This window comes from Peromyscus maniculatus, chromosome 8 (assembly GCF_049852395.1).
Source record: "Peromyscus maniculatus bairdii isolate BWxNUB_F1_BW_parent chromosome 8, HU_Pman_BW_mat_3.1, whole genome shotgun sequence".
Classification (NCBI taxonomy): Eukaryota; Metazoa; Chordata; class Mammalia; order Rodentia; family Cricetidae; genus Peromyscus; species Peromyscus maniculatus.
In genome coordinates, this window is record NC_134859.1 from 108,892,273 (window position 1) to 108,913,127 (window position 20,855).

The window sequence follows — 20,855 nt, forward strand, 5'->3', positions numbered from 1 at the left end:
ACATCTAGCCTTTGTAGGTGACCATCTGTATCTTTTAAGCTTTTCTGTCTTTTGAGTCTTTGACACTAAAAATGCATTTCTTTTGTAAGGCATTATTTCACCTCCCTAGAGACCTGTCTTCTCTCTCTGGCAGTCTGGCCCAGCAGACAGGAAACTTCTAGTTTACTTGGAGCTGGGGTTTTTGCATTTTTATACTTTTTTCTTTTTAGGTGGGATCTCACTATGTAGCTCTGGTTTACCTGGAACTCAATATATAAACTTCCTGGCCTAGAAATGGGGATCCACCTGCCTCTGCCTCCCAAGTGCAGGGATTAAAAGCATGCAACACCATGCACTCCACATTTTATAACAGAATCTAGAGACTTGGAGACCTAATCCTACCTGCTTGTCAACCTTAAGTCAGCCATTTTATAAGCATGAGGCAGGCTGGGAGGTGATATGCATGGTCTGTCCAGCATTGTTGAGTCCACCTCTCTGTGACTCCCACGGACCTGACATGGACCTGAATGAGCACTGAAGTAGGGTAGGAGTCAGCCACACGGCACCCAGCTGACTCCACTGTGCAGTGGGGCATGGAGCCTGAGTACTTGCATGGGCTCCAGGGAAGTGATAGGCGGATGAGCCGCCTTCCACTCTGCTTCCCATCCTGCATTCATTTCTGTTTTGATATGGTGTGTGTGTGTCTTTTTCTTTGGGTCTGTCTCTTAAAGTTAGGGTCTTGCTTTGTAACCCAGGCTGGCCTTAAACTCACATCAATCCTGCTTCAGCCTTGTGAGGGCTAGAGTTATAGGTAGGTCATAGTATGTCCAGCTTTCTGACGAAACTCTGTTTGTTTTGAGGCAGGGTTTCTTTGTGTAGCCTTGCCTGTCCTGGAACTCACTCTGTAGACCAGGCTGGCTCAGACTCACAGAGATCCACTTCCTTCTGCCTCCTGAGTGCTGGGATTTAAAGGTGTGCACCACCACCCAGCTTGAGGAAACTTTTTGAAACACCTAGAACCAGCAACCTAATTAGGGCCATTTCTGTTCCAGCTCCTGCTGGACCAGGCTCTGCTATCTGACTCAGGAGCCTTCTGGGATCCTAAGCACTCCTGCTGGCTGTATCTGGTTCCCCAAACTCAGACGACCCCTCCTCTCTACACAGATGTTCCCACCCCATCTCTCTTCTAGTCACTAGCTGCCATGTCACTTGGTGGGGCCCTCTCCCTCTCAATCTCCCAGAAGGCCTCATGGAGGGGCAGAAGTCACAGGAAGGGCTTCATGCTAGATCCCCTTGCTGCCCATCTGAAACAGGCAGGGGCAGAGGCCAAGGGGCCCAGTCTAACTGGTGGTCACAGTGGAGCTGTTGTCATGGCTGGCACTGAGAGCTAGGTAGACCCAGAGCTGGAGGGTCTGGTTAGACAAGGAACAGGAGACTGCTTTGTGGCCTTTGGTTTCTGCTGTAGCCTTTCTTTTGAGAGTCCTCCTGTGGGAGGGGAGGAGGTATCTGGCCCAACTCCTGGGCCTTGGGGCTGAGGGCCCAGCCTGCTACTCTAGCTGGACGGCATGGCACTGGGTATGCCAAGCCTGTCTGGAGCCTGGGACCATAGGTTTGGTTCCACCTGTGCTGACCAGTAACTTGCCTGTAAAACCCACTCTGCCTCTCTGGGATTCTACCTTTTTCACCTGGGCGTTTGAGTAGGCACTAGGAAGAGAACTCTGGATGCATAGTTGTCTCTCACATTGCCAGGCAAAGTCCCCTGAACATCGGCCTCTTGTTTGATCTGTCTCTGCCCAGCACTTGTGGCTCGTAACTGAGGGGGAGGTGTTGGAATGTTGTGGATCCGTGTGTGGCGTTACTGCAGCACCATGGCATGTCCTCACTGACATTTGACCCTGGAATCTGGGGAGCACAGCCCCCGTGTTTGGACTGGAGCTGGGTTCTTACCTGCACTGGGGCACTAGAATGTCTGACTACCAAGGGGTAATACTTTCTGAGCCTCAGCTCTCTTGCCACCGAGATTCCTAGCCCCAGGAGCCACCTTCAAAGCAACTATCCCAGCTGCTTGGCTCCAGGATATCATGCGACCTACCAGCCCTATGGCTGCCCTCATGTGGCTTTCCAAAGGACTGGACTCAGTCAGGTCTCCAGAACTTGTCTTGGGGCTGGGGAGGGCTTGCCCTAGGCCCTGGCTGCAGCTCAGGACTCAGTCCAAGTGTGGTCCTGGGCACAGCTGACAAGACCTTTCCAGTTCATCTTAGGCTTGGCTGCTCCAGCCACTCCTGTCTTTAGGGGTTAACCAACCTTCACTGAGACCTCTTCTGTCCCCATGGGACCTGTGTGCACCTCAGCTTTCCTTTTGCGTTCAACATGAGCTCCTCTTTCCATCATGTTTATCAATTAGGTCGTATTACACTTTCTGGCCCTTCAAACTCTCTGAGGCTCCCTACTACCTCCAAGGTGGAGTCCAAGCCTTCAATTCGGCCTGCACAGTGAACACAAACTTGCTTCCCCAGCTCTCACGTACACATGCTGTGATGGCTCAGCATTTCCATTCCTGCACCAAGCCCCCTGCCTCATGCCTTTTTCTAGAGGAGCCTCTGACCTTGGGTAGTCAGATGCTACCAACCCCCAAACGTTGACTCCTCACCATCACCTTGGGGAACCCAAAGCTGCATGTCTAGCAGCTTGGCTCCATTCACAGCACTGTTGGATACCATGTCCCCTTGAGCTACGCAACAGCAGAGGAGCAAGAACCTGTTAGTGCCACAGGGTTCAAGAGAGGGAACCCTGGGGGGTTTGGCCCCACCATCCCTCTTAAGTTCCTTTGCCAGGTGTGGACACTGGGCCTGCCTCCTGCTGTGCTGCCCACAGCATCTGTAGAAGGAGCACATACAGAGCGTGGCTGTGCCCAACAAGTGCTCGCCTGCGCAACTGCCTGGCCTGATTCTAACCGTCTCCACCAGGGGTCGGGGAGACAGGGCTAAGGACAAGGGGACTGCTGCAGGAGGAGCTGTACTGTCCTCTGGATGCATTCTTGGGAAGACACAATAGTGTAGGCAAAAAGTGAGATGGAGGGGCAGGGGAGGCCCAAGAGCATAGCAGATGTCTCACGTTGTCTGGGAAGCTCTGCACCTGCTTCAGGTCCTCACTGTCCCTTATGCCCCCCATGTGGAATCCTGTGTGTGTTCAGATGGTGTGTAGCTCTATCAGATATTCTCTGGGGATGGCCAACTTGCATTTGGCTGGCTTCTAGATAAAATGACAGAGGAACTTTTGCAGGGTCTACCTACCAACTTGGGACTTCAGGCAGGCTCCTGAGCATCCTAGGTTATGTCGAGCAGGCCAAGGCTGGTGAGGGACGGTTAGGCCCCAGTGATGGCTACACTGTGGGCAGCAAGCGCCTCACTAGCTGCATCTCACCTCGCTGTGGCACCTCAGGGTTGTGGCATCTCCATGCTGTACCTTAGCTGTTTTCTGCTTTCCTGGCCCAGGACAGCTGAATGAGGCAATGCTCCCCTCATCTACCAGTGTGGCCTTATGGGGAGAGGCTGTGCTGGCCACGCTGACACAGGGTGCCCAGCTTGCTCAAGACATTATGGGCGACTGGCCAGGTCAAAGGCCTCCTCTGAAATCATTCTCTGGAGTTATGGCCACTGACCCTTTGGACCCCGTGAGCTGATTTCTGTCCCCCCAGGAAGGAGAGGCAGAGGGAATACATGCCTGTGGCGCATGCAAGGCAGGCACAGTCACCCAGACAGTGGGTCTGAGGGCCAGGGCCAGAGGCACAGGCAGTGCTCTGGTGCCTGGTGGGAGTCACACAGTTCACACAGTGCCTTTGCTACCTTATCTCAGTTCTCAGGTTCAGCATGCCACTATATGAAGGACAGGAGACCTACTTCCCAAGACTGAAATGTGGGGAAGAACCTCAGGGAGATGAGTAGTCATGGCTTCTTGAAGAGACCAGCTTCATCCAACCTAATGCTCAGCACCCCTCGGGTCCACAGGATCAGTGGACAGGATGGCTTTTGCAGGTTCCAGGCCAAAGGGCCTTGGTGAGCTGGGGGAGGGGTGCTCAGGGACTGGATGAAGGTAGCCACTGTCCAATGTTATGCTTCTCTGGCTTCTTAAGGATGCAGGATCAGTACTACAGATTAGTGAGCCAGTGTCTACACTGAGGTGAGGGTTCTGGGAGCAGCGTGGCTGGCTCCCTCCACACCAGAGTGCTCATGATGTTTCTAGGATAGGCAGGATAGCTACAAGATCTGAGTCACTGCAAGGAGAGGGGAGGCTTCCGGACCCACAGGCTGGGCCACTGTCAATCTCAGGGATAGGAACTCACATTAGAAGATACACGGCTGTCCCAGGCCCGCCTGGTCTCACCCTCCCTTCTACACCTTCTTGAGTTCTGCCCACACTGGTTTAGGACAGTTTAGAACATAGTGCTTCCATGTTCTCCATCTTTTTGTTTGTTTGTTTGTTTGTTTGACTGTGGGGGGGGAGGAGTTGTTTTTATTTTTGTTTTTTGTTTTGGTTTTCCAAGACAAGATTTCTGTTTCTCTATATAATAGTCTTGGCTGTCCTGGAACTTGCTCTGTAGACCAAGCTGGCCTCAAACTCACAGAGATCCACCTGCCTCTGCCTCCTGAGTGCTGGGATTAAGGGCGTGCGCCACAACACTGGCTCACGTTCTCCATGCTTAAGGCCAGAGGCCACTGTCCTCGGGGCCAGGTCAGATTCCTTGACTGTGGCATTTGGAGAGCACAGGCAAACCATGCTGGCTGGTTAAAAGGGCCTCTCTGGTCGCTATCGAGGACACTGCTGGGAGGTGGCATCCCACTATAGGTAGCTGCACTATCCCTGTTCATATGAAGGGCCCTGTATTCAGCTCTGGTTACAGAGTGACATGAACTTTGCAAATTATTTATACCTTAAGTGACAGAATGAAGTATGCTATCAGCCTGTTACTGGTTTTCCATTTTAGACAAAAGTCAGTGGTGCCACAATGTACACGGTAGTGTCTTCAAGCCACAAGAAACATGCCCAGAAAACGCCATTTCTCCCTATTTCTTCAGAGCGCCCAAACAACCTCTCACTTCCAGTTCTCAGTGTCAGGCCTGACAGGGAACATGGCCTTTGACCCTGCTAGACTGATTAGTTCAAGTTTAATTAGGAAGGCCACATTTCCTAATCCTGAGCTTGAGTGGAATGTTTTATTGAAAAACTGCTGCCAGGGTACCCAGCAGTAGTTACCCAAGAGCTAGCTCCTGTTGTCTTGCTGTGAGGAAGTCAGGAAACAGGAAGGTGCCTGGTTGTGTGTGCATGTGCTCCCTGCAAAGAGAGAAAGGGAGAGGGAGACATGGACCCCTTGCTCCACCATTGTTGACTCTAAGGTACACAGTTTTCAAGGGTAAGGATAAAGGGCAGCATTGTTACCTGGGGTCAGACTCTTCTGCATCTTTGTTTTGAATTGTAAATAGAACTTTTCAGGTACTACAGGTATACAGCACAGGTTCTTAAATGTGGAGGGAGAATTCTCTCTCTATAGTCCTGGCTGTCCTGGAACTCACTTTGTAGACCAGGCTGTACTTGAGCTCATTGAGATTCACCTGCCTCTTGAGTGCTGGAACTAAAGATGTGCACCACCAAGCCCAATGAATTCTGGTGCTGTATAAGGGTCTATACCTAGAACCCTCTTGTAGGAACTTCTAAGGCAAGGAGAGGCCAGGTGTGCTGGCGCACACCTTTGATCCCAGCACTGGAGAGGCAGAAGCAGGAGGATCTCTGCGAGTTACATGGTAAGGCCCTGTCTTTTGTTTTGTTTTTTCAACATAGGGTTTCTCTGTGTAGCCCTGGCTATCCTAGAACTCACTGTGCAGACCAGGCTGGCCTTGAATTTAGAGATCTGCCTGCTACTGCTTCCTGAGTGCTGGGATTAAAGACATAGGCTTCCACCACCCAGCAGAGAGATCCCATCTTTAAAAAAAGAAAAGAAGTAGGGAAGGAAACTTTAGGAAATAGTCCAGTCCTATCGTATCCAAATCATCCATAAGATGGAAAGGAGTGAGAGCTGGAATAGCCTGATGACATATACCTGTAACTCCAGAACTCGGGAGGCAAAAGTAGTAGGGTCATGAGTTCAAGTCCAGCCTGGGTTAGAGATAGTGAAGTCTTATCTCAAAAATCCGAAAACAGAGGGAGGGCTGAGAAACGGCTCAATAGGTAGAAGGGCTTGCTGTACGAGCCTCCAACCCGAGTTCAATCCCCAGACCCCATATGAAGGAAGGTGGAAGGAGGGAACTGACTCCACTAAGTTGTCCTCTGACTTCCACATGGGTGAGTGGCATGCAAACTCTCTGCCGCCAGACAACACATACATACACACACCTCCTCTACCCCCACCACCACCACCACAACCACAATAAAAATAAATAAATAGAACCAGTACAATTATATGTAGGCAAAAAAAAAAAAAGACAAAACAAAAAAAACCAAGAGATTCAGAAATTCAAGGTCATCCTTGGCTACAAAGCAAGCTCAAGACTATCTTGGGGTGTATGAGACCCTGCCTTAAAACCATAAAACAAATACAGGCAAAAAAAAAAAAAATCATCAGTACTAAAAGAGCACATCACTGCAAAGTCAAGTTCATGGCTGCACTGTAAGGCGGCCTCACCCCAGGTCTGCACTGAGAGGCGGCCTCACCCCAGGTCTTCACTGAGAGGAAGGCCTCACCCCAGGTCTGCACTGCGGCCTCACCCCAGGTCTGCACTGCAGCCTTACCCCAGGTCTGCAGCATCTTCACCACATTCACTTGAATGTAGATAAAGTACTGGGCAAGGTTTAAGGCCTGTCTGTGACGACATATCTCTATAAATCAGGGATATATAAAGTACCTTTTTATAGTTCTGGGGATAGAACTCAGGCTTTGTGCATGCTAAGCACACACTCCAGCACTGTACTCCAGCCCTGGCTGGAGAAATGCTTAGCTTGATAAAGGTCCCATTGAGAAGCACACAGCAATCATCACATTTAGAAACTTTAGCCTAATCCCCTTCAATTTGGGAAGGACACAACACAACTACTGTCACCACTCCTGTTACCATGGTGCTAGGAGGCCCAGCCAACCCTTTAAGAAAAGGGAAAGGAGTGTATAGATTGGAAGAGGAGAAAGAGAAGGAAGACATCACCATCTACTTAGCAGGAGAAAGAACCAAAGCCAAATTGCAAAGGTCTATTCAGGGGCCCAGCAAGGGGCTCCACCAACACTCCAGACCTCTCTGCAGCAGCTGTCGGAGCCACAACTTCAGGAACAGCAAAGCTGAACTGGCCTGCCACCACCTTGCAATAAAATTTTCCTGGCACGGCCCCAGGTGTAGTGTCTGGGCCTGGATGGGAACACACCTCAGGGCCAGATACCTGCTCACCAATCCAGGAAGCTAATCCTGATGCTTGCTTTATACCTTGGTTTTTAAAGTTTAAATTCCTGTTTCTTCAAGCTGAATCTCACTCAAGCTATCCTGGGGTTGGGGAATGGGGTGTGATGCTGGACTCCGCCACTGGCACTCTCCCCTGGGCTCTACTACACCCCCATGACGCTGGGGCTCCTGGCCTGCTTGTCTGCAATAATGGCCTCCCTTGGTGTCCCTAAGTGCCACAAAGGAGAACAATTAAGAAATCTCTAGTGGCTTGATGAGAATTATAAGCATCCTGCTAGGATCTGCAAGGCCACCAAACAACACACTCAGCAGGATGAGGCACTTCCTACATAGACTTATCTTGATTTTGTCTGTGATGGTGAGCCATCTCTTAGGCCGCTTAAATCACTTTTATTAAAGAGTAATTTATATATAATAATGGGCATCTTTCTAGAACTTCCTGGCAATTTACCTATTTTGTAAAGTATTTACTCAAATACTTAAGTTTTGTTTTCCTTTTTCTTGAGCCAGAGTTCCATGTGTCCTAGGGCGGCTCAAACTTAAGATCCTTCTGCCTCTGCTTCCTGAGCACAGGGATTATAGGTGTGTGCCATCATCCTCTCTTTATGTAATACTAGGGATTGAACCCAGGGCTTTGTGCATGCTAGGGCAAGCATTCTACCAACTGAGCTAATTATCCAAAGCCCCAAGTTGTCGATTCAGATGTTCTGAATATGAGTCTTTAATATGTTTTTTTGTTTGTTTGTTTGTTTGTTTTGAGACAGGATCTCACTGTGTAGCCAAAGCTGACCTCCAACTTGTGATCCTCCTGCCTCAGCCTCTTGAGTGCTAGGATTATAAATGTATGCTGCCAGGCCTGGTAACTTTGTTTTGTAGTGCTGGGGGTTAACTGGGGCCTCCCGGGGCAGAAGTAAAGGCTCAGGGGCTAAAGGACTTGTTGCTTTTGCAAAAGATTGGATTCACTTCCAAGCACCCATTTGGTGATTCAAAGCCATAACTCCAGTTCAGGGGGATCCAATGCCCTCTTCTGACTTCCAAAGGTACCAGACACACATATGGTACATATACATACAGATAAAACTCTTAGACATAAATAATCTAAAAATAAAAATAAATAAACAAACGGGACTTCCACAATATACGATGAGCTCAGTCATTGAGCTTCCCCTAGCCTTTTTAGTTTGTTTTTGTTTTGAGACAGGGTCGCCCTATGTAGTTCTGGCTGGTCTAAAACTCCCTTTGTAGACCAAGCTGGCCTCAAACTCAGAGATCTACCTGCCTTGCTTCCCAAGTAATGGAATTAAAGGTGTGTGCTACCATGCCTGGCCTTTTTCTTTTTTCTTGGTGGGTTCCTGGAAATGGACTGTGTGATGCTGGAATAAACAGTACTTCCTGCTGGGTGTGGTGATGCTAGGGAAGCAGAGGCAGGCAGAATGTGCTCCCTCTTTATAATCTGCTTTCCCACCTTCTTGCTTTGTTATGTTGTAGGCCTGCCAGTGTAGGTAGGTGGAGGGATATGGGCATCAGGCTGTTACCAAGGTGGCAGTGACAGGTTCTTCATAGGTGCCTTCTTGATTTACTGAATTGTTTGGTTTTGAGACAGTGTCTCTGTTGCCTAGGCTGGCCTAGAACTAATGGTAATCCTACCGTCTCAGCCTCCTAAATGCTAAAATTACAGGTATAAGAAACCAGACCCTTGTTACCAAAAGGATGGCCTCTCATAGTTATTGATTTAAAAGACTGTTTCTTTTCAATACCCTTACAAGAAAAAGACAGAGAAAGATTTGCTTTTACAGTACCTACTTATAATAATTCAACCGGTTAAAAGATTTCAATGGAGGGTCCTCCCACAAGGAATGTTGAATAGCCCAACTCTGTGCCAATACTTTGTACAACAGCCATTGGAAGTGATATGTAAAAAATTTCCTAAATCTATAATTTATCATTATATGGACAATATTTTACTAGCTGACTCAAATGCAGATACTTTAGAAATAATGTTTGAAGAAGTAAAGAAAATTTTGCCTTGCTGGGGATTACAAATTGCTCCTGAAAAAATACAAAGAGATTCTATTAATTATTTAGGATATAAAATAGAGCTACAAAAAATTAGACCCCAAAAGGTGCAAATACGGAGAAATAGATTACAGACTCTTAATGACTTTCAAAGATTATTTGGAGACATTTCTCATCTATGAACTATTGTTGGGGTAAAAAATGATGAACTGGCCGGGCGGTGGTGGCGCACGCCTTTAATCCCAGCACTCGGGAGGCAGAGGCAGGCGGATCTCTGTGAGTTCGAGGCCAGCCTGGTCTACCAAGTGAGTTCCAGGAAAGGCGCAAAGCTACACAAAGAAACCCTGTCTCGGAAAAAAAAAAAAAAATGATGAACTGACTAATTTGTTCAAAACCTTAGAAGGTGACAAGGACTTAAAGAGTCCAAGAGAATTATCACCTGAAGCTGAGAAAGAATTGGCCTTGGTAGAAAAGAAAGTGCATGAAGGGCACGTGGATCGTATCGATCCAAAGCTGGATTGCATTTTGGTTATTTTACCTTCTAGGCGTTCTCCAACTGGAATATTAATGCAGAGGGAAGATATTATATTGGAATGGATATTTTTACCAAATAAACCAAATAAAAAATTAAAAACCTGTGTGGAAAAAATCTCTGACTTGATTTGCAAAGGAAAATTGAGACTTCGTCAACTAGCAGGAATAGACCCAGCAGAAATTGTCGTACCATTAATTAAGGAGGACATTGAAAAATTATGGACAGAAAGTGAACCTTGGCAAAGAGTTTGCAGTAATTTTTTGGGAGAAATTAACAGCAAATATCCCAAAAGCAATAGAATTGATCTTATAAAGAGAGCTGATTGGATCTTGCCTCGAATTGTACGGCAAAAACCCATATCTGGAGTTCGTACATTTTATACAGACGCCAACAAAGAAGGAAAGGCAGGTTACAAATCAGAAAATTTAAGTAAAGTGGTTCAAAGTCCGTATAATTCAGTTCAAAAATCAGAATTGTATGCTATTCTGTTGGTATTAATGGATTTTTCAGAACCTCTCAACAGACCCTGTTTGAATTTATTGTTTTTTTTGTTTGTTTGTTTTTGTTTTTGTTTTGTTTTTTTCAAGACAGGGTTTCTCCATGTAGCTTTGGAGCCTGTCCTAGATCTCGCTCTGTAGACCAAGTTGGCCTCGAACTCAAAGAGATTCACCTGGCTCTGCCTCCCAAGTGCTGGGATTAAAGGCGTGTGCCACCACTGTCCAGCATGAATTTATTGTTTTTAATTAATTAAAATTTAAGCATTTAAAAAATTTTAATGTGTATTTTCATGAGTTTATGTGCACCGCATGCATGCAGGGGCCAGAGGGTGCTCTATCCTGGGACTGGAGTGGAACTGCAGGTATTTGTGAGCTGTCCCATGGGTGCTTGGAACCCAGTCTGGGTCCTCTGCAGGAACAGTAAGTGCTCTTAACCACTGAGCCATCTCTCCAGCCCCTATATTTTGATGATCAGATTATCACCATCATTATTATCACTATTATTATTATAAACACTATTGTTGTGTGTTTGTGTATATGTGTGTGACTCCAAGTGCACAAATGTGGAGGTTAGAGAAAAACTTTCAGGAGTAATTTCTTTCTTTTTCTGTTTTTCAAGACAGGGTTTCTCTGTGTTTCTCTCTGGCTGGCCTTGAACTCAGAGGTCTACCTGCCTCTGCCTCCGAGGATTGTTGAATTAAAGCCGTCCCACCACACCTGGAAAGTCAGCTATTTCTTGTCACTGTGGGTTTGGGTCTTCAGATAGAGTGGCAAGCACTTGTACTTGCTGTCTTGACGAAGTTCTGAATGGCTGTTGTCTCAGATGGGGGCTCACTATGTAATCCCTGAGTACTGGGATTACAGCGTGTGCCACGCATGATGCCCTGTTGATTTTTGTTCGTTTGTTTCAGAAAGAGTTTCACCATGAACTCTGGCTGGCCTAGATTAGCTCTGTAGACCAGGCTGGCCTCAAACTCACAGATTCACCTGTCTCTGCCTCCCGAGTGCTGGGATTAAAGGTATGCAATACCAGTTCTCCCCTTGTGCTGTAAGCCTGTATTTAAGACCTCCTCCCTCCTTCAATAAATGGCATTCGGCATTAAAAAAAAAAAAAAAAAAAAAAGCTGAGGAGCCCCCATGGAACTGGACCAGGCCCTCCGAATAAGTGAGACAGTTGATTAGCTTGAACTGTTTAGGAGGCCCCCAAACAGTGGGACCAGGACCTGTCCTTGGTGCATGAGTTGGCTTTTTGGAACCTAAGGCCTATGCTGAGATACTTTGCACAGCCTTGGTGTAGGGAGGAGGGGACTGCACCTGCCTCAACTAAATTTACCAGGCTGGGCTGACTCCCCAGGGGAGACCTTGCCTTGGAGGAAGTGGGAATGGGGGACAGATTGGGGAGGGAAGGCTGGGGGGAGGGAGGAGGAAGGACAGGGGAATCTGTGGCTGATATGTAAAATTAATTATAAAATAAAAAAAAATTTTAAAGAAAGATTAAAAAATACAAGAATAGGAGAATTGGAAAATTGGAACAATACAATACCTATTAAAATCAATTCAAGTGTTTGTCAAAAAAAAAAAAAAAGGTGTGTAGTACCATCAACTGGCATGTTTAAAAAAAAAACAAAAAAAATGACAATTTGTGACTTTTTTTTTTCATCTAAGCCATCAGGAAAATGTTTAAGGTAAGCCTAGTGTGGTGGTGCATGCCTTTAATCCCAGCATTGGAGTCAGAGGCAGGAAGATCTATGTGAGTTTCAGGCCAGCTAAGTCTACATAGTGAGTTCCAGGGCAGCCAGGCAAACAATGCCCTCCTACCCCCACCTCCCCACTCCCCCACCCACAAAAAAGAGAGAGAGAGGGAGAGAGAGAAAAAGAAAGAAAATGCTTAACCTAAAAACAAAAGGAGGCTGGGTTTGGTGGCTCACACTGTAATTTCAATACCTGAGAGGCAGAGATGCAGGAGAATTATAAATTCAAAATCAAATTAAAAGAAAAGAAAAGAAAGAGGCAATATGATTGGACAGGGGTGAGTGAGTTGAAAAGATCCTCACCTTTCATCTGATTCACTCAGTGCTGGCTAGAGTGTGACAATTGGGTACAGGGTCACTGTGACACAAACCTCTATGCGTCCGCCTGTGAATGGCATTCCAGCTCCTGCCCAGCCCCCTATGGCTTCCACCTCAGCTACTTCCCTGCCTGTGGGCCTGGGAGGAAAGCACATGTATGTTCATGGACCTTAAGTATTTTCTTGGATGCCGGTGTGTTTGAATATCACCTCCATCAGAAAGGTAGCTGAGACCTGGGTCCTCAATACCAAATGCGGTAGAGGGGCTTTGGGGCGTCTTGTTAGAGATTATTCATGTGTTTTACAAAAGCCTTGCTTCCATGCATTCATTAATACATTCAATTCAATTGAGAAAATTCTACCTTTGGCCTCTTGGTAGGCTTTACAGGCAAATGCGTGTAGGATCCCGTGCCAAACACTGGGGTCAGTACAGCTGCAGCACACAAACTCACCCACACATCTTGTGGCATCATGATTTATGATTAGTAAGTACTTTGGTCTTTGTCCCTATTTCCTGGTGCACAGTTGCTAAAATCATATTGGAGTCATGCCTTAGTATCTACAGGAGCTCAGCTCTAGGCCATCTCCCTCCCCAACACTGATATATGCCTGAGTTCTCATACAGAATGTCCAAGTGTGTTTGCCTGCAAGTTTTGAATAAGCCCACTGACTCTTGAGTCCATATAATCAATCAATCTCTCTCCTCCCTCTCTCTCCTCCCTCTCCCTCTCTCCCTCTCTCTCTCTCTCCTCTCTCTCCTGAGACAGGGTTTCTCTGTGTAACCTGGCTGTTCTGGAACTTGCTCTGTAGATCAGGCTAACCTTGAACTCAGAGATCCACCTGCCCCTGCCTCCGGAGTGCTGGGATTAAAGGCAAGGCGTGCGGCGACTGCCGCCGGCGCCCCCCCCCTCACATAATTTCTCATAAAATATAAATGCTCTCCCTATAATCATCTGCTATATTGTTAGAGATGATAGAATAAAGTATGTACATGTTTAACACAAATTCAGTTTAAAAAACTGATTTTTGTTTTATGGTGGTGGTGCAAGCCTCTAATCCCAGCACTTGAGAGGCAGAGGCAGGAGGATGCATCCCTGTGAGTTCCAGGCCAGTCTGGTCTACAGAGCTAGTTCTAGGACAGCCAGGACAACACAGAGAAACGCTGCCTCGAAAAAACTAAAAAAGAAAAAGAAGGAAAGAAAATATTAAAGTATGGCCCCTGGAGATAAAGCCACTTAAGTTGTAGCTGGGCATGGTGGCTCACGTCTGTTTATGCTACAGCACTTTGGAGGTCAAGACAGGAAGATTGCTGCCCAAGCTGGAAATACAGGCCTTTGCTGCAAGGCTCAGCTAAAAAGGTTATTTCAAAATTACTTTTCTTGCTGGGGATGTAGCTCAGTAGTAGTATTTGCCTATCATGTACAAGACCCTGGGCTCAGGCAGGGTGATGGTGGCGGCGGCAGCAGGGCGGCGGTGGTGGCACACGCCTTTAATCCCAGCACTCGGGAGGCAGAGCCAGGTGGATCCCTGTGAGTTCAAGGTTCAAGGCCAGCCTGGGCTACAGAGTGAGATCCAGGAAAGGCGCAAAGCTACACAGAGAACCCTGTCTGGGGGAGGGGGGCGGAGACCCTGGGCTCAACACTCTCAGCACTCAAAATTAACTAACTAAAATCACTTTCTTTGTAAGGTTGGACCTGGCAGCTGGACAATAGGAAAGTAACAGATTAGGTAACACCAGTTAGCTTTGGGTAGGCTATTCTGTGAAAGGATCAGGCGGAGAGAACTCTGTTATCTTGCCAAGTGAAAGTGGCCTGTTTGGGAATTTGGCCATTGTCTCCCTAGGTCTGGAAGGTGAGGTAAACAGCGTGGCTTTAAATTGGACGGGGACAATGGCCTCAGCCGTTCCATGCTGACATCTCGCCTGGTCTGCCCAGCCCAGCGCAGGACTGAACCCCAACAGTGCCTGTTATTTCTGTAACCTGCCCCTGATCCACCAGCAGGAGCCCTGTTTCCTCCATTTCTCGGGCTATTGCTTCTCTGCTCCTTTTCTCCCCCTCTAGAGATTTTGTGTGTTTGTCCTCATGTATGTAGACACACTGTGTACACACTGTGCTCCTTTTTTTAGAGGCACACCTAAGGCTGCTGTGTCCCGCCACACAGACGTTTTCATCTGAAAACAACCCTTGTTGGGACACCTACTTTGCCTTAATCCTCTCATAGAAAAATTAACCTAACCCAGTTGTGTTAGCTGATGAGTTATTTTCCCATTACTGGATTCTTGGCTTTTTAAATCTGTCTTTAGACATTTTTTTTTTTCCAAAGAGAGAAACAGGAATCTCAGGGGTGTGGTGATGTACTCCTGTAATCTCAGCACCTTGGATATAGAGGCAGGAATATGAGTTCAAGGTCATTCATAATGAGTGCAAGGTCACCCTGAGCTATATTAGATCCTGTCTTAAAAAAGAAAAGAAAGCCAGGAAGTGATAGCACTTGGGAGGCAGAGGCAGGTGGATCTCTGTGAGTCTGAGGCCAGCTTGGTCTACAAAGTGAGTTCCGGGAGAGCCAGAGCTATTACACAGAGAAACCCTGTCTTGAAAAGCCATAAATGAATGAATGAATGAATGAATGAATGAATGAATGAAAAGAGATGGGGCTGGAGAGATGTAGTTAAGAGTAGTTAAGAGAACTGGATGCTCTTCCAGAGGACTCAAGTTCTATCCTCTGCACCCGCATGGCAGCTCACAACTGTCTGTGACTCTAGTCCCAGAGGGTATTACCTCTCTTCTGGCCTCAGACATAAATGTAGGCAGAACACCCATATATTCAAAACATGCATGCTTCCTGTGCTAGTCTGGGACTCCTAGGTTCAATGACCCTCCTGTCTCTGGAGTGACTGTGACTATACAGGTCTATAGATGTTGTCACCTCCATGCTGTGTGGGCTCCTGAGGACAGGACAGAGCTCAGCCTGGGCTTTCACTCTCTGTCAGTGAGCAGAGTGTTTCAATCAAATCATGACATTAAATATACTTTATTTTGTGAGGCTAGAGATTGCTCTGTCTTACACGTGCCAGGCAGGGCTTTTTTGTTTTGTTTTGTTTTTTTCAAGACAAGGCTTCTCTCTGTAGCCTTGTCTATCCTGGAACTTGTTATGCAAATCAGGCTGGCCTCCAATTCACAGAGATCGCCAGTCTCTGCCTTCTGAGTGCTAAGATTAAAGGTGTCACCACCGACCAGCTTCTCTTTCTCTCTCTCTCTCTCTCTCTCTCTCTCTCTCTCTCTCTCTCTCTCTCTCTCTCTCACTCACTCTTTTTTTTTAAAGGTCTCATGTAGCCTCAAAATCCATCTAGCTGAAATACTTGATTTTCTTGCCTTTGCCTCCCACATACTAGAATGACAGATCTGTGTCACTGTACTTATTTATGCAGTCTTGGATGGATGGAACCCACAGACTCCAGATAAACACTCTTATCAACTGAACATCCTCAGCCCCCTAGTGTTCTAACACTGAGCTACACTCGGGCCATATTGGCTTTGACTTTATCTACCTATTTATATATATATTCCCCCCACCCCAGAGACTCTGTATAATCCTGGCTGTCCAGGAACACATTCTGTAGATTAGATTGACCTCAAACTCAGAGATCTGCCTGCCTTTGCCTTTGGAGTGCTGGGATTAAAGGTGTGTGCCACCACTGCCTAGATTTATTTTATTTCTTGGAGACAGGGTCTCATTATGTAGCCCTAGATGTCCTGGAACTCACTCTGTAGCCCAGGCTGGCCTCGAACTCACAGAGATCTGCCTGCCTCCTGAGAGTGGGGATTAAAGGTGTGCACCACCACACCTGGCTAGTCTTTTTCTTACATTACTGAAATTTCCTTCTGTCTCTCAGAGAAGCCTGGGCTAATTCTGGTACAGTTGAGCTACCCTCTAGGCACCTCAGGACTGTAGAAGCAGATGAGGCCTCACCCTCCTGCAGAGGGTCCTGTACTGGTGCTTTCCCTGGGAACGTCACTCACACTGTCTGCAGCCTGAACATCCCCTACCCTGTCCTACACTGGGAACGTCACTCACACTGTCTGCAGCCTGAACATCCCCTACCCTGTCCTACACTGGGAACGTCACTCACACTGTCTGCAGCCTGAACATCCCCTACCCTGGCAGAGCTCTGGAAACTTTGTTATTATCCTTTTTCTTTTTTCCTTTTCCTCCCCTTAACTCCTCCCTCTCCACCTTTCTTTATCTCTCACTGCTTTTTTGAGATAGGGTCTCAACCTATGTACCCAGGCTGACCTTAAAAATATTTTTAGGGGGGGTTATTGAGACAGGTTCCCATGTGTAGTCCTGGCTGGTTTTGGAACTTTATACACAGAGCAGCCTGGCCTTGAACTTGTGGCCATCCTCTTGCACTTCTGTTTTTCATTTTGTGTTATTGGGATAAACAGAGCCTTGGGCATGCCAGACCCCACCACCCAGGAATCCCCCAGCCCAGAGCCTCGTTTGCTGGACATGCTGTGGGATATCCAGGGCTCCTTTCTGAGCAGTTCTTCTCTTTTGTTGAGAGTCTGCCTCAACAGCCACCCTTCCTTGCCTTTCAAAGTTCCACCCTCCATCTCCTCAGCACGTCTGCCTCTCACAGTTCCACCCTCCATCTCCTCAGCACATCTGCCTCTCACAGTTCCACCCTCCATCTCCTCAGCACGTCTGCCTGCTCAAGACTGTGCCTTGAGGCCCAGAAGTGGCTTCCATTCAGATGACCTGATGACCTAGAACTGGCTTCTGTACCCTGCTCCAAGAGTGGTGGGCAGTGACTCCTGTCCTCCTGTCTGCAAACAGCTGCTTTGTGTCTTCGTCCAGTTAGCTGTTTATGGGGGCTTTAGAGTCCAGTCCTTATCACCACAGCTTACAGAAGCAGGAGTGGGTGCCAGACATTCTATGGCTTAGAATAAACACCACTAAAAAGCAAGCCGATTGGATTATTTCTAAATGTATTTGCTTTGTTTTAGAAGTGACTTCAACATGTTGCTTTCCTGAGTGGCAATTGCCATTTCCTCATAACTATTTCAAAAAAACCCAACAGATCTCTGAGGCACTGTGTCTCAAAACTGTGGAGAGTCCTCTGCCCTGAAGGACCTCAGCACAGGCAGCAGACAAGCTGCTCATCCACGTCAGGACCTGCACTAGTTCGCTTGATTCTTTTTTCTAAAACATTTTTTCTTTTTAAAAAATATTTATTTTTATTTTATGTATGTGAGATTGTGTTGGAACCCCTGGAGTTACGACAACTGTAAGCGTCTATGTGGGTGCCTGGAATGAAACCCAGGTACTCTGGAAGAGCAGGCAGTGCTCTTAACTGCTGAGCGTCTCTCCAGCCCTTGCACAGGCTTCTGTGCAGGCAGGTCCAGGACGCAGTGCGGTTATGCACAGGCATCCCAGAGGAGCGTTGCCAGCAGCAACAATGGGACCAGGCCACGGGCAGAAATGCTGAGAAAGAGAGGAGCCTTGACCCCATGAGTGAGAACAGCCTTGGTTGTGGTGCAAAGCTACTGTGACAGCAGCCGGGGGGTGTGAACCAGGTCTACACGGGGCTCTTGGCCCTCCTCTGGCAAGCTCCTGGAGCTCAGTGGGAAGGGTCCTGACAGACTTGCTTCTCCCTTCCAGCGCTGTTCCCAGGCTCTTCTTGGTCTGTACATCTCACCTTGGCTACCAGGAGCCTATGTCCACCTTCCAGCCCAGGTCACTCAGACCTTAGAGGAATTCTGTGTCAGTTTTCTAGTGTGAGAAGCAGACAGGAATGGAACACAGTGTTCTGGATCAGTTTACAGTAGTCACAAACTGTTCTTGGAGGTTACCCATCCTGTGAGTGAGATTTTCACTTGATTTTTCTTATCACAAATATGCATCATAACTAGCTCATTACCATCTCCCACAAGGACATCTTGATTGCTCCCCTGAGCTCACTCTGAATTTCACAAGAGACACAAAGTGCCTGTAGAGGCCAGACAGTGGGCAGCTCTGGTGTCAGGGACTCCAGATTAATAAACAACACAGAAGGTCAGGTTGGAGGCTAAGAGTAACAGATCAGAAAAAGCATCAAGATGGAGTCACTCACCATAAAATCCCACATCACTCTCCTGAAGCCACCGTTTACCTGACAGGCTTAGAGCAGAGACTGTACTTCCCAGCACAGGCCTTTTGTTTCTTCCTTCCTGCCCTGCTTCCTTTCTCTCCTCTCCTCTCCTCTTCCCCTTTCTCACCCCACTCCTCCTTCCCTTCCTTTAAGTTTGTTTTAAAAAGATTTACTGTTTATTATGTATCCAGTGTTCTGCTTGCATGTATGCCCGCAGGCCAGAAGAGGGCACTAGACCTCATTACAGATGGTTGTGAGCCACCATGTGGTTGCTGAGAATTGAACTCAGGACCTCTGGAAGAGTAACCAGTGCTCTTAACTGTAGAGCCATCTCTCCAGCCCTAAATTTTTTTTTGTTTTTCATGTGTGTGAGTGTTTTGCCCATCTGTATAATGAATGTACTATGTGCATGCCCGATGCCCATGGAGGTTAGAAAAAGGTAGCATTCAGAAGAGGGTGTCAGAGTGTTGGATTTACTGGAACTGGAGTTATGGATGGTTGTGAGCCATCACATGGATGCTGAAATTGAGCAAAAGAAACAAGTGCCCATAACCACTGACCCCTCTCTCTAGTGTTCCCTGAACTTGGGTTTTTAAACAGGGTGTTCTGTAACCTATGTTGGCCTCAAACTTCTGATTTATTAAAGGCGTGCACCCCCCCCCCCCCCCCCCCCCCCCCGCAACCACCACTGCTCAGCCAGTTTTATTTATTTTATTTGGTATGTTTCAGTGCTTTAATTAAATGTATGTCAGTGCTCACGTTTGAGTAGTGCCTTCAAGGGCCAGAAGTGTGTGTCAGATTCCCCAGGACTGGAGTCACAGAAGGCTGTGTGGTGAAATACTGTGTACCCGAATAAACCTGCCTGAGGATCAGAGGACAGAGTCAGCCACTAGATTAGACACAGAGGTCAGGCAGTAGTGGCACACACCCTTAATCCCAGCACTTGAGATCTCATGCCTTTGCTTGGGAAGCACACATGCCTTTAATCCAGGAAGTAATACGGCAAGGCAGAGAAAGGTATATAAAGCGTGAGGAAACAGGAACTCATTCTCTTTAGGACTGAGGATTTCCTAGAGGTAAGAACCAGTGGCTGGCTGTTCTGCTTCTCTGATCTTTCAGCTTTCACCCTGGTATCTGGCTGTTTTTTTTTTTTTTTTTTTTTTTTTTTTTTTATTATTAGAAGACCATATAAGATTCCAACAACACCTGTTGTCCAACTTGTGGGGCACGAATTCACAAAAAAGCCACTTGTGTGTGGCCTTGTAGGCCCCTGCTCGGACCGAGCTGCACACGGTTGGAGTCTCCACCACACATGGGCCAGAGTCCCTAACCCACTGGCTAAGTTTTTGTTGCAGCCTCTCTGCAGCAAGCTCCAAAAACCACAGGAGTTAGCCACTTTCTTGTGTTCCCTCCTGGAGATGATTGGCTCTGGCTTCTTCTCTCCTGGTGGGTTGTGGGCTCTCCCTGGATCCCCATCTCAGGCTGCTACCACACTAGGTAGCTGCCTTGAAACCCACTCGGGCTTCTACTGTTCTACACTGAAGCCGTCAGCCTCACATCTGAATCATCATTGTCAGTGGATTTGGTGAGACAATTGGGAGTTCTTAAAGGGAGAAATTAATTAAAAGAGATTTTTTTCCCCACATAAAAAAAAAAAAATAGGAAACTCCCAGCACTCGGGAGGTAGAGCCAGGCAGACCTCTGTGAGTTCAGGCCAGCCTGGGCTACAGAGAGAGTTCCAGGAAAGGTGTGAAGCTACACAGAGAAACCCTGTGTGTGTGTGGGGGGAACATTTTTACCATGGAGAGAATTTGGTCTCTATTTGATAATACAATTGACAGTCTGAAAATGGAACAATTAAATGAGAGGACAATTAATGCAGATGGGATTTATGTAATGTTGATTATAAATATTATTTGTTTGATAATTTTTGTTTTATTATTAAAAAGTTGGTTAATATGCAGTAGCACAGACACTGAGAACAACAATTAATAAATGGGACCTCTTGAAACCGAGAAGCTTTTGTAGAGCAAAATCATGGTCAATAAGACAAAAAGACAGCCTACAGAATGGGAAAAGACATTCACGAACCCCACATCTGACAGAGGACTGATCTCCAAAGTATATAAAGAACTCAAGAGGCCGGGTGGTGGAGGCAGAGGCAGGCGGATCTCTGTGAGTTCAAGGCCAG

At 47.1% G+C, this 20,855-nt stretch overlaps 1 protein-coding gene across 5 annotated transcripts in view; it reads right to left on the reverse strand.

Annotated features, from left to right (window-relative positions):
• The window catches only part of Ccdc57 (coiled-coil domain containing 57), a 114,576-nt gene that overhangs the window by 959 nt on the left and 92,762 nt on the right, over positions 1 to 20,855 (reverse strand). The window contains exon 19 of one of the 5 annotated variants that reach the window (XM_076543945.1): positions 19,369 to 19,526. The exons of the other annotated variants lie outside the window; for them this stretch is intronic. Coding sequence (XP_076400060.1) covers positions 19,480 to 19,526 — 47 coding nt within the window. The 3' untranslated portion in view covers positions 19,369 to 19,479. Of the gene's footprint in view, positions 1 to 19,368; positions 19,527 to 20,855 lie in introns of those variants that run through there. 5 annotated transcript variants of the gene reach the window in all.